Here is an 11,323-nt window from a genome sequence, read left to right as displayed (position 1 = left end):
GGGCGCCCCGGCCTCGCGGGCACCAGCCCCCCGGGGAGTTCCTTTCTGCTCCGCGCTGCGCCGGGATCCGTGAAGGAATCGCCTCCCCGATGGCCTCCCCCTCTCTCCCCTCTCCCCGGGACGGGACACGGGCGCGCGGGGACCCCGCACGGTTCCTGGGCTCGTGGCTTTACGACGCGCCCCGCGCTGTGTGCGCGCCTCCTGCCCCGAGCTCACCGGTCCCGGCAGCAGCATTTGCCTCCCTTTGGTTTATGAAACGGAACTTCTTTTCACGTTTGACTAAGCAGACACCCCCTCGGGAAACAGGGTACCCCAGGAATGGAGGGGGCACAGGCGTTGGAAATCAGGCCACGCCGGGAAGGCAACCCCGCCACACGGCCAGGCGGCCCAGGGCGCTCACCCTCCAGCTTGTAAATAACCCCATCGCCTGTCCGACTGTCCGCAACGCCCTGCAGGCGCCCCGGGTCTTACTAGGAACCATGAGACCCCCCAAGAGGGAATCGCAGTCTCCGTCCATCCCCAGGCATCTGTCAGGCAGAAGGCAGCGCAGGGCACTGCCCGCGGAGGGCCAGCCCCAATGCAGGCCATGCAGGCCGGCGGGCTGTCCTGGGGGTTAGAGGGAGTGGTTCCCAGGGGACCCTTCGCCCCAAATGGCCGTCCGAGGTCAGTTTCCACGGGGCCCTCGGCCGGGCACTGCCACCTCCACGCAGCAGCCTTTCTTTCTCTGGGGTCGGGCTCTGAGCCCGTGGACTTGGGGCCCGAGGATTTGGGGGGGCCGCAGTCCTCACGGACAGGAACTTGGGGCCACAGAACCTCCCACGGAGACCAGGCCTAAAGCCACCTGCGTTATCTCTCCAGCCGCCAGCAGGCACCTGGCTGTGGAGCGCGCATGGGGCAGGGGTGGCACCAGGCAGCGACAGGCTGTCCATTGCCCGAAGCGGCGCCCAGGTTAGAGGGCTTCTCGGGGAGACGGGGGTCAGCAGCGGGGTTCCTGGGCTGTGGTTTCGAAGAGGTGGACTTGACTTCCTGTAACCTGGTTGCTCTGGGTGATGGGTGACATCGTCTCAGAGTCTCTGGAGCCAGAGGTGCTCAGAGGGGCCGGAGCGTAGACACACTTATCTTTTCAACTAGAAGAGGGAGCCCCAGCCGGGGTGGCTCAGTGGACAGAGCATGGGCCGTGGGTACCAGTGAGCATTGCACAGCCTCCATTTGGTGGCCGTTTGCACAACTCAGGCCACCCACCCAGGCCAGGGTTCCCCTCAGGTGGGTCTCCTGTGGGCACTCCAGGCCTCCCAGCGGGGGCAGAGGTGGGGGGTGGGGAGGATGGGGGCTCAGCAGGGAATGGCCCGGACTCTGTTAAAACCAGGTCCCTAATGACATCCAGGTGGCGTGGGTGGGTTCTAGGATCTTCCCTGAAACCCCTCAGTCCTCCCAGTCGTCCCCGGAGGAGGGACTAGCAAGGACTCATCAGACTCGGGAAACTCGTGGCCTCCTCCCTGCCGCAGTCTCCAGAACGAGAGGGGCCTCGATAGGAAAGGTCTTGGCAAACCTCCATCCACAGCGCCCCCTCGGTGACCCTCCTGTCAGCCGGGCACTACCATTTCCCCCAGGTCACCCCTGAGAACACGGAGGCTCAGAGAAGTCGAGTAACTCGCCCAGGGTCACACAGCCCTGGGGTGAAGAGAGGCACGCCCTGCCAGTTGGCACTGGGCGGTCAGGCCTCAGCGGGAAGCCGGGCCTCTGAGCTCAGGATCAGGGTGCAGTTCGTGCTGGGCCCCGTGATTTTGCTTCAGTGAAGTACCATCAGCTCCCTGAAGAGGGGACCGAGCTGTGGGGGGCTCAGGCCCTCCCCTACCCTCCCCCCGGAGCCCACGATCCTGGGACTGTTCCACGTTCTCCTTCCAGATGCTTCTCTGACGCTCTGGGCATCACTGAGATGGTGCTCTACGCTTGAACTTCACAGGGCTGCAGGGCTCAGGACCACATTGGAAGGCTCATTAGCACTTAATTAGCTTTTATTCTTCTAACTTCTCTATGGGGGCGAGGGACCAGCCAGCCATTAGAAAACACTTTCTTAAAGGAGAAGTTCCAGTCCTTGAGGGGGGAGAGGCAGCAGCCCCACCCCCACCCCTTCCCCCCAGAGCCATGGGCTGGCGGCACAATTTGTATTGGGGGCCTGGCCACGGCATTCTGCTGTCCTCACTTATTTTTCATGATTACTTTTTAAATTGAATTTATGGGGGTGACACTGCTTAACAAAAATTTTAGAAATTGTTTTATTGTGACCTTTTCACAGAGTCCCTCATCGGTGTCCCCATTTCTCCCAGCCACTGACGTGTCATCCCTCGCCGGAGTGAAAGAGAGAAGGGGTCTCGGGGCTTTTGAAAAAAAAAAAAAAAAAAAGGTGACTACGCAGGACATTTTGTAAAGAGGGGAAAATTGTGAAGAAAAGGGTCCCAGTGGGGGGTGGAGGGCTCATGAATGCGGCCTTGTCTGGCGGCCTCGAGCTGAAACCTGGGGCCCGGCTCAGTTCAAACTGTCCCCTTTGGTTCTAGCTGGCTTTTCTGTCCTCGGCCCTGAGCCTCCATCGCCGATCGGGGCCTAGTTACCTATTCACGCGGCGGAGGAGGCTCATTAATAGGCTTATTAGCAACACCATTCACCCCGGCCATTGACACGAGGGTCCCAGCGCTGGAAGAGGGAAGAGAAGAAATTGTAAAGAGATTATGTTCTCATTCAGAAGCCGGCTGGTGGGAGTGCTCTCCCGGGCCCTCTGAGGCCCTTGACGCCTAAATATGAGGACAGAATTGGTTTGTGCTGTTGTTTTTTCCTTTTCAAATTCCAAACGTGCTTTTACTTTCCTCAGAGCCGAGGGGTTTTCTGCCGTGGGCTTCGCGCCCTGAACCACGGACACCGCTCCATCCCTGCGCAGAATGAAGTCTGCGGACGGCGCCTGGACATTCAAGTGGACGCGATTTGTCATTTTCAGGGCAAGGCTGCCCTTCCATTCAGGGAGCCTGGGCGCTGGAACGGGGCTTCCTGCCCGGTAATTTATGTGAGAATGTGCTCACAGCCTTCTCAGTGGCTGATGGGTGTGCTGTCCCCGGACGGAGGGGAATCTGTCCAGTTGCCCACTGGCTGGGAATATAAAGACACAAGGCCCAGCCTCTGCTCCCTGCAGGCAGACACTCACAGCTCTTTTTGTGGCCCCGAGTCTGAGAACTTGGAACGTCTTGGTAGCCAGGTGGGAGGGGAGGGCTGAGGGTCATGAATTACAGGTCTGGGCCTGACTCAGGTTAGAAGATTTGGCCAAAAACACACCCTTTCCCCGAGCAGGCAGACCGATCATTTTGCTTGAGAATCAGGCCATCAGTCGTGCTGTCAAATTTCCAAAGTATAATCTCCTACCTGCTCGCTGAAAGCATCTCCGTGGATCTGATGGTCCTGGCTTTTACGTCATTTGTATAAACAGTTGTCCATGATGTCTTGTGAAGAAGAGAGATTTCTGACGACGAGGCACCTTGAGAAAATATTGTTGTAAGTGTTGTGAGCGGTGGGATGTTGGGGACCCACGTCGACTGGGGTTCTAAATGCGGGAAAGGTCAGTTTTCCGGCCCAGTTGGGTCTCACTGCCCCACCTTTAGGCCTCAGAAGCATCTGAAGCTTCTCATGAGCTTTTTGGAGCAAACATCATGAAAAGGTTTTAGCTGCACTTTAGCCTTGAACGTAAGCCTGGCTACGTGGGTGCTGGGTGAGTGAGGAGGCAGAGAAAAGAAAGTAGATCAACAAATAAATGACGGCCCTGGCGGCGTGTCTCCCTGAGGGTGGCCCCAGGCTCAGAGAGGCTGATGGTTTGACCCCCAGTAGGGCGTGTGCAGGAGGCGGCCCATCCCTGTGCCAGCAGCACATCAGTGTTTCTCTCTCTCCCTCTCCTTTCCTCTCTCTCTCAAAGTCAATTAAAACTCTTGAAAAAAAAATTACCCCATAGACACAGCCAAGTGAAAACGATAAATGGAAGAATTTAATGAGTTACAGCTTGGCAGTCCGTTGAAGAACCTGATTTTGCAGTTGAAGAACCTGAGATACAGAGAGGGAAATCGACTTGCTCAAGGTCATACAGCTGTTGGTAGCAGAACCGAGTCTTTGATATCTTTTTAATTTCTGTTTATTAATTCCGATATATAGATAGGACTACACAACACCTTCTTGACTTTTCCTAAGGGGGTCAGATTCAAAGTCGGGCTCTGCCAGGGACAGCGGTGTGGCCCCGACTAAGTCCTCCCCTCTCTCACCCTCACAGTCATCGCCGGAAACGGAGGCCGTGACTCCACGGGGCGGGGGGGGGGGGGGGGGGGGGTGCGGGTCGAAAAGAATAACCCGCCCGGCGCGCCCTCCCCACGCAGGGCCGCTATGAATACTCGCTGCTCCTTTCGTCGCTGTTGTTTGGGGACAGAACAGGCCGCGTCCTGCAGACACGTCCAGGCGGCTCCCTCCCGCCCCACGCTGCACTCGCGTTAAATCTGCCTCCGACCCCGCGTCGATGCGTTTTGGTCGGGGAGGCGGGGGGGGGGGGGGGGAGGGGGCGGGCGTCCTGTCACTTGTTTTCTGACTTGAAATGAAACAACGCACCGCCATCGCCCGGCCAACGGAGGTCAGTCTGACTCCCGGGATGGAAGGGGCCGGGCCGGCCTCGCGGGGGAGGCCGCGGCGTCTCCGGGTCCGGGTCCGACCGCGGCCCGGCCCCTCGCCTGCCCCGCCGGCCGCTCGCAGGCTCGGGAGCCGCGCGGAGTCCGGGCGGCGGGGCGCGCGGCGCTGATTGGCGGAGCGGGCGCCCCGTCCAGGAAACGGCTCGGGTTTCAGGGGGCGTGACCCGCGGGGAGGGCGGCGCGGGCGCGGCGGCGGCGGGGAGCGGGGAGCGCCGCGCAGAGCCGAGCGGGCGGGCGGGCGACGGCGGCGGGTGCGGAGCCACGAAGCTGGGGCGCCGCGAGGTCTGCGCGCGTAGCTGGCCCGGCGCGGCGACTGCTCTCCGGGCCGGCGGGGCCCGCGCGCGCCGAGGCCGCCGCTCCCCTGCGCGCTCCGCGCCGCCGCGAGTGGCGAGCAAAGTTTGGGGGAGGACCCGCCGCGCCCGCGTCCTTTCTTCCCCTCGCGCCCCGCGTCCGAGCGCAGCCCGCGGCGTCATGCCCGCGCCCCCCCGCAGCTCGCGGCGCGCGTGAAGCTCGGAGCCTCGGCGCCGGCGGGGACCCCGGACCACTCGCTCCCGGTTGGAGTTTCCCCGCGACCCGCCTCCGCCGCCGCCGCCGCCTCCGCCTCCGCCTCCTTCCGACCCAGCCGGGCGCGGGGACCGAGCCGATCGCCGCGGAGCGTTGCCATTCAAGGTAATCGCCGCGCCGGGCGCCTCGGGAGCCTCGCCAGCGGGGAGCGGGGCGCGCGGGAGCCCGGGCGGAGCCGGGGAAGCGGGGCGCCGGCGCCGAGGCTGCTCCGGTCCCTCCCTCCTCGGGGACGGGGAGCGGGGTGCGTGCTGACCGCGGGGGTTTGGGAAGCTGCCGCCACCCCTCCGGCCAGATGCGGACATCGGTGCCCGCGCTGCCGCCCCGGCCGGGTCACACCCCCGCGGGCGCGGTCCCCCGGCCGGGCGCGACCCTCCGACCCCAGAGCCGGCGGCGAGGCGGGGCTGCCCGGCTGGTGGCACAGCCCGCAGGTCTGCGCTCAGAAGGGCATCTTCGGGGTCCCTCGTTCCAAGCCCCGGGGGACGCCTGCCCCGTGCCCTCCAGGCCCCGGCGGGGGCCCTTCCCCGGGAAGGAGCCGCTGGAGCGGGGCGGGCGGCGTCGCCGGGGGTTTGGTGCTGCGCCGGGGAGGCGGCCCTTTGGGGGACGGGGCTGCTTCGGTTCTGCGATCGGTGCCGGGCGTCCCTCTGCCGCCGCGCGCCCGGGGCTAGGGGGCGACCTGCACCGACTGTTGGCGTCCCCGCCGCTGCGCGCGGCGATGTCGAAAGCGCAGGCGAGTTCCCACTTGCGCGCTCGTTCCTCCCGCGGCGGCGGCTCCGGGGAATCCGCCGGCACCGACCCCCCAGCGCGGGGACCGGCCCGGGGGCCACGAGGCTCCCTCCGCCCGCCCCTCGCAGACTCTTCCCCGGCGCCCGCCTTCCTCTCGCCCCGGGTCCCAGGAAACCTGCCCTTCACGGCGAACCTGCCGTCCCACTCGGGGCACCTCTGCTGTGTTCGGTGTGAATCGCTACCCACGTTTAAAGCCCCATTGTCCCCCGGGCCCCAAATCCCTGCAAATCTTCCTCGGGCCGGGACTCATTTTCATCTGAAAAGCCCGGTTAGTTTGAATAGAGCAGCAATCAGGGCCCTCTCGCTTTCCCTGGAATGCCAATTAAAATGCAGATTTCTGCGAGTTCTTCAGCGCGGGAGGAGGGGAACAGGATGTTCCAGGCAAACAGATGGAAGAAACGCTGCCTCCGAACCGGGCTGGTGCTGGCCGTGGCTCCGAGCCCCAGGTCCGCATCTGCTCACAGGCGTCAGGGAGCGGGTTGTGTGCCCGGTCAGCCCGCGTTTTGTATTTTTTGAGGTTTCGGTGTTTTTGGAGGCACCATCCGCTGCCCCATCCCATCTGACCCCTCGGCTCAGCCCTGGGAGAAGGGCAGTGCCAGCCGGGCTTGGGCCTGGAGACAGAGCTGCCCCGGGGGGACCTGGGCACCCCCCCCAAGGGCACTGTTCACGTTCCTGATACGAAATCCAAGAAGAACAAAGCGCAGTGGGGCTCCCCGCGAGGGCGGACTGACGGACAGACAGCTACCGGGGTGGGAGCTGATGAAGGCGGTGGGGTTGGCTTGCCTTCTTGGAGCTCAGGGGGGTTTGGGGATGTTCTGGTTCCTGGAGGGGGCCCAGTATAGACCCGTAGGGCCCACCCCCCAGCCAGGCTCTCCCATGGCCCCTTGGCCTGCTTGGGGGGGGGGGCAGGCTTGTGCCGAGGTGGGAATGGGCCAGGGAGCGGGTGGTCGCCAGGAGCCATCCATCACGGGTGACAACTCCTGCCCCCTGAGAAGAGAGCTCCCTTTCAGGGGAAATAAACACGCACTTTCGCTGAGGCCTCAGACTCCAGGAAGGGTTGTGGTACTGAAGGCAGGAAGCCGGGATCGTGGCAGCCGCGGCCTGCTGGGCCTGTTCCCGACACCGACGGGCCCTAATGATCCCGCTTGGAGGTCCCCGTCCCTGCGTCCCTCCGTCCTTCTGTCCCTCTGTCCCCTCCGTCCCCTCCGACCCCTCCGGTGAGGAGCTGAGCAGACCTGCCACCTCGTCCTCCGCCTCCAGGGGGTTGCGGGGGGGGCGGGGGGGGGGGGCTGCCGTGGCGTGGACCTGGAAATGGGGCTAGAAGTCGCGTTTCGGGTTCAGTCTGGATGGGATGAATGAGTGGCCTGAGACTGAGCCGTGGTCACTGTCCACCTTCCCCTGCTTAGAGCCAGGAGGGCCCTCCGGGCGGGACGGGCAGGTGAGGCGCGGGAAGCGCTGGGGCTGAGATCTGCCGGGACTGAAGGCTGTTGGCAAAGCTGTCCGAGGCAGCACATTCCCATGCGTTCTGCTGAGTAAATCAGTGAGAATGTTTGTGTTCCTTACCTCCCACATGTGTGTGGAAATAGATACGGAATTATCTTTGGAGGCTTTTAACGTTAAGAGGAAAGAAAAGGTTGGGGGAAAATCCTGCAAGCTATCTGTAAACACAGAGTGTGTGTGCACACACACACTCACACGCACACACTCACACACACACACACACACACTCACACAAGCACATACACACTCACACACACACACACTCACACACACACGCACACTCACACCCACACACACACATATTCTCACACACACACACTCACGCACACACACACTCACACACACACACTCACACACACACACTCACACAAGCACACACACACACACTCACACACACACGCACACACACACGCACACTCACACCCACACACACACACATTCTCACACACACACACTCACGCACACACACACTCACACACACACACTCACACACACACATTCACACAAGCACACACACTCACACACACGCACACACACACGCACACTCACACCCACACACACACACATTCTCACACACACACTCACGCACACACACACACACACACTCACACACACACACACATTCACACAAGCACACACATGCACAGACACACACTCACACAAGCACACACACGTGCACACACACACTCACGCACATACACACACTCACACGCACACACACTCACACAAGCACACACACGTGCACACACACACTCACACACGCACGCACACACACACACACACACACACACGCGCGCGCACACACTTTTGCTGGGAATCACACCATTTCAGGTCTGCTGTCCGAGCAGGCCTTTCCCCCTGGGAATGGGAGCACCTCTTTTTTTCTCACCCGTTTTAACCTCCAGTCCCGGCTACAAGGAGCCGTTTCTCTGCGGAAGCTTCGGGGAGGCCCCGGCCGCGTGGAAATCCTGTCATAATTTGAACCATCAAGTAGGCATGCAAAACGCACGGGTTTAAGGGATTTTTATATTAAACCTGTAGGCCCTCCCCCCGCCCCCAGTCTTATAAAATGTGGTTCATTCATGGCGTTCACAGAGCCCGATTGTTGTAACCAGATTCGCAAAGTCTGTGCTTGTCGGCTCTGCACTGGAGGAGACTGGGCCAGTGTGTGAAGTTCTGCGGGTCCGTGAGGCTTGGAAAATTCCCTTCGCCTTCGGACCAAAGGGGGGAACCGAGCAGGACGCTGAGCGCCCCCCGGGTCACATCCTGCTCCGAAATGGCAGCCAGTAGGTCAGCCGGCTGCCGGCTCCGGGCCGGGTCTCGACCACGACAGCCACGCACACATCAGCACCGGTCACCCCTGGGCTGGGCGTCCCGTGGGCACAGGCCGGGTTTCACCCGCGGGGGCAGCGACGGCGTTGGCTGGGCCCGGCTGCGCGGCCGCGGGAGGCGGTTCCGGCTGCGCTGCTGTTTGGATCGGCCGCTCTGAGTGCATCGCATCGCGGCTCCCGCTCCGTGAGCGGCTGCTCCGTGGGGCTGCGGCCGCGTCTGCACTGACATGAATCCTGACAAGTGTAAACGGGCGGGGATTTGGGGAGCTTCCTGGGATTCTTTCTGTGTTGAGCGCCCCGCTCGGCGCCAGCTCCCGAGAAGTAAGTCCCTACGGCCGCCTCCACCTCCATGGTTCAGCTTTCTTTGTTTTTCCCCTTAAATATGTCTTTATTGATGTCAGAGAGGAAGGGAGAGAGCGACAGAAACATCCATGATGAGAGAGAGTCATGGATCGGCTGCCTCCTGCACGCCCCCCACTGGGGGTGGAGCCCCCAACCCGGGCCTGTGCCCTGAGCAGGAATCGAACCCTGACCTCCTGGTTCACAGGTCGACGCTCGGCCCCTGAGCCCCCGCCGGGCGGGATTCAGCTTTCTGACCTGCTGGGCCCGGGAGAACTTAGGGGCGGTTATGCGGCCCTGAGCCTGTCCCCCCACATCCCCCGCTTTCCCAGCTGCCCTTGAGGCGGAGGTCACGTGGCTCCTGCTTCCCTTCCCCGTGGGGAGGCGGTGCTGGACGCAGAGGGGACTCTTGGCCTCACAGAAGCGGTGCTCGGTCTGCGTCCTGGGCGCACGTGGCTCTGTCTCCTAAAGTATGACTTTCCCAAGGCCTGCCCCCCAGGGGCTGAGGACCTGCCTGGGGGGGCGCCTGGGACCCCGAGGAGGGGCTGAGGACCTGCCTGGGGGGGGCGCCTGGGACCCCGAGGAGGGGCTGAGGACCTGCCTGGGGGGGGCGCCTGGGACCCCGAGGAGGGGCTGAGGACCTGCCTGGGGGCGGGGGGGGCGCCTGGGACCCCCAGGGGCTGAGGACCTGCCTGGGGGGGCGCCTGGGACCCCGAGGAGGGGCTGAGGACCTGCCTGGGGGCGGGGGGGCGCCTGGGACCCCCAGGGGCTGAGGACCTGCCTGGGGGGGCGCCTGGGACCCCGAGGAGGGGCTGAGGACCTGCCTGGGGGGGCGCCTGGGACCCCCAGGGGCTGAGGACCTGCCTGGGGGTGCGCCTGGGACCCCGAGGAGGGGCTGTGCGCCTGCCTGGGGGGGGCGCCTGGGACCCGGAGGAGGGACTGAGGACCTGCCTGGGGGGGCGCCTGGGACCCCGAGGAGGGGCTGAGGACCTGCCTGGGGGTGCGCCTGGGACCCCAAGGAGGGGCTGTGCGCCTGCCTGGGGGGGACGCCTGGGACCCCGAGGAGGGGCTGAGGACCTGCCTGGGGGTGCGCCTGGGACCCCGAGGAGGGGCTGTGCGCCTGCCTGGGGGGGGGCGCCTGGGACCCGGAGGAGGGACTGAGGACCTGCCTGGGGGGGCGCCTGGGACCCCGAGGAGGGGCTGAGGACCTGCCTGGGGGTGCGCCTGGGACCCCGAGGAGGGGCTGTGCGCCTGCCTGGGGGGGACGCCTGGGACCCCGAGGAGGGGCTGTGCGCCTGCCTGGGGGGGGCGCCTGGGACCCCAGGCGCGGAGGGAAGGCGTGTGCGACGCTGGAGAATCACTGAGCACATGGAGAGGCCGGCTCGGGTGTGAGCATGAGCCCCCCTGGGCCCCGAACGGGCGCGGGGACACGCACTGACTCGCCTCTCTCTCCTCCAGTGGCTGCAGCCCGCACGGCGGGACCCTCGGCGGCGTGTCTCCCGAGCCGCAGGCCGAGGCGCCGGCAGCCCATGCGCGCAGGGCCGGTGTGCAGATGGGAGTGCCGTCCACGCGGGGATGCGGCAGCGGACGGGGCCTCGGCACCGCCGCCCTGGTCAGCTGGGCCCGCGTCGGCTGCCTGCTGGCGGTCACCATGGCAACCCTGGCGCTGGCCCGGCCCTCCAGTTTAGTGCAGGACCCCACGCTGGAGCCCGAAGGTGAGTGTTTCCGTGTCGGGCGCCGGGCCGGTGGGGGGTTCGTCCGGGGAAGTGGCGCTCGGGCCGCGGCCGGTTCCGGACCCGCTGCGCTTGTGGGTCCTACTTTGCAAACGTCCTTCTGTGCACGTCTCTGGGTTCGTAGCTTCCGTGAAGCTGGTGTCCCGGGTTATGCGGTGAAAGAAAGAGGTTGGAAAGGAATCTCAGGGCGGGGGGGCCGGGCTCCTGACCCCGGGTCAGGTGGGGCGCAGGCTCTTGGCCCGGCTGCAGGCAGAGGTGCGGTTTGCTGGTTTCCGGGGTGGGGTTGGGGGGTTTCTCTGTGCTCGGGGGGCGGGGGGGGCGGCGCTCACCTTCTCCCATCGCCGGGTCGGGGCCTGCGATGCCCCCC

General features: G+C 64.3%; 1 protein-coding gene across 6 annotated transcripts in view; it reads left to right on the top strand.

The window, feature by feature from the left end:
- The first annotated feature begins 4,944 nt into the window (after positions 1–4,944).
- FGFR2 (fibroblast growth factor receptor 2) overlaps positions 4,945–11,323 on the top strand; it is a 75,590-nt gene continuing 69,211 nt past the window's right edge. For 4 of the 6 annotated variants that reach the window (XM_070432000.1, XM_070431998.1, XM_070431999.1 and 1 more), the window contains exons 1-2: positions 4,945–5,375; positions 10,682–10,938. In XM_070432000.1, the coding sequence (XP_070288101.1) occupies positions 10,776–10,938 (163 nt within the window). In that variant the 5' untranslated portion in view covers positions 4,945–5,375; positions 10,682–10,775. The remainder of the gene's footprint in view (positions 5,376–10,681; positions 10,939–11,323) is intronic. The other 2 variants (XM_070432002.1, XM_070432001.1) reach the window with 1 other exon arrangement.

This window comes from Myotis yumanensis, unplaced genomic scaffold (assembly GCF_028538775.1).
Source record: "Myotis yumanensis isolate MYYU_CA2020_CCGP unplaced genomic scaffold, mMyoYum1.0.hap1 SCAF_13, whole genome shotgun sequence".
NCBI classification, from domain to species: Eukaryota; Metazoa; Chordata; class Mammalia; order Chiroptera; family Vespertilionidae; genus Myotis; species Myotis yumanensis.
Note: the sequence above shows the minus strand (reverse complement) of the source record. Positions and strands in the feature narration are given on the sequence as shown.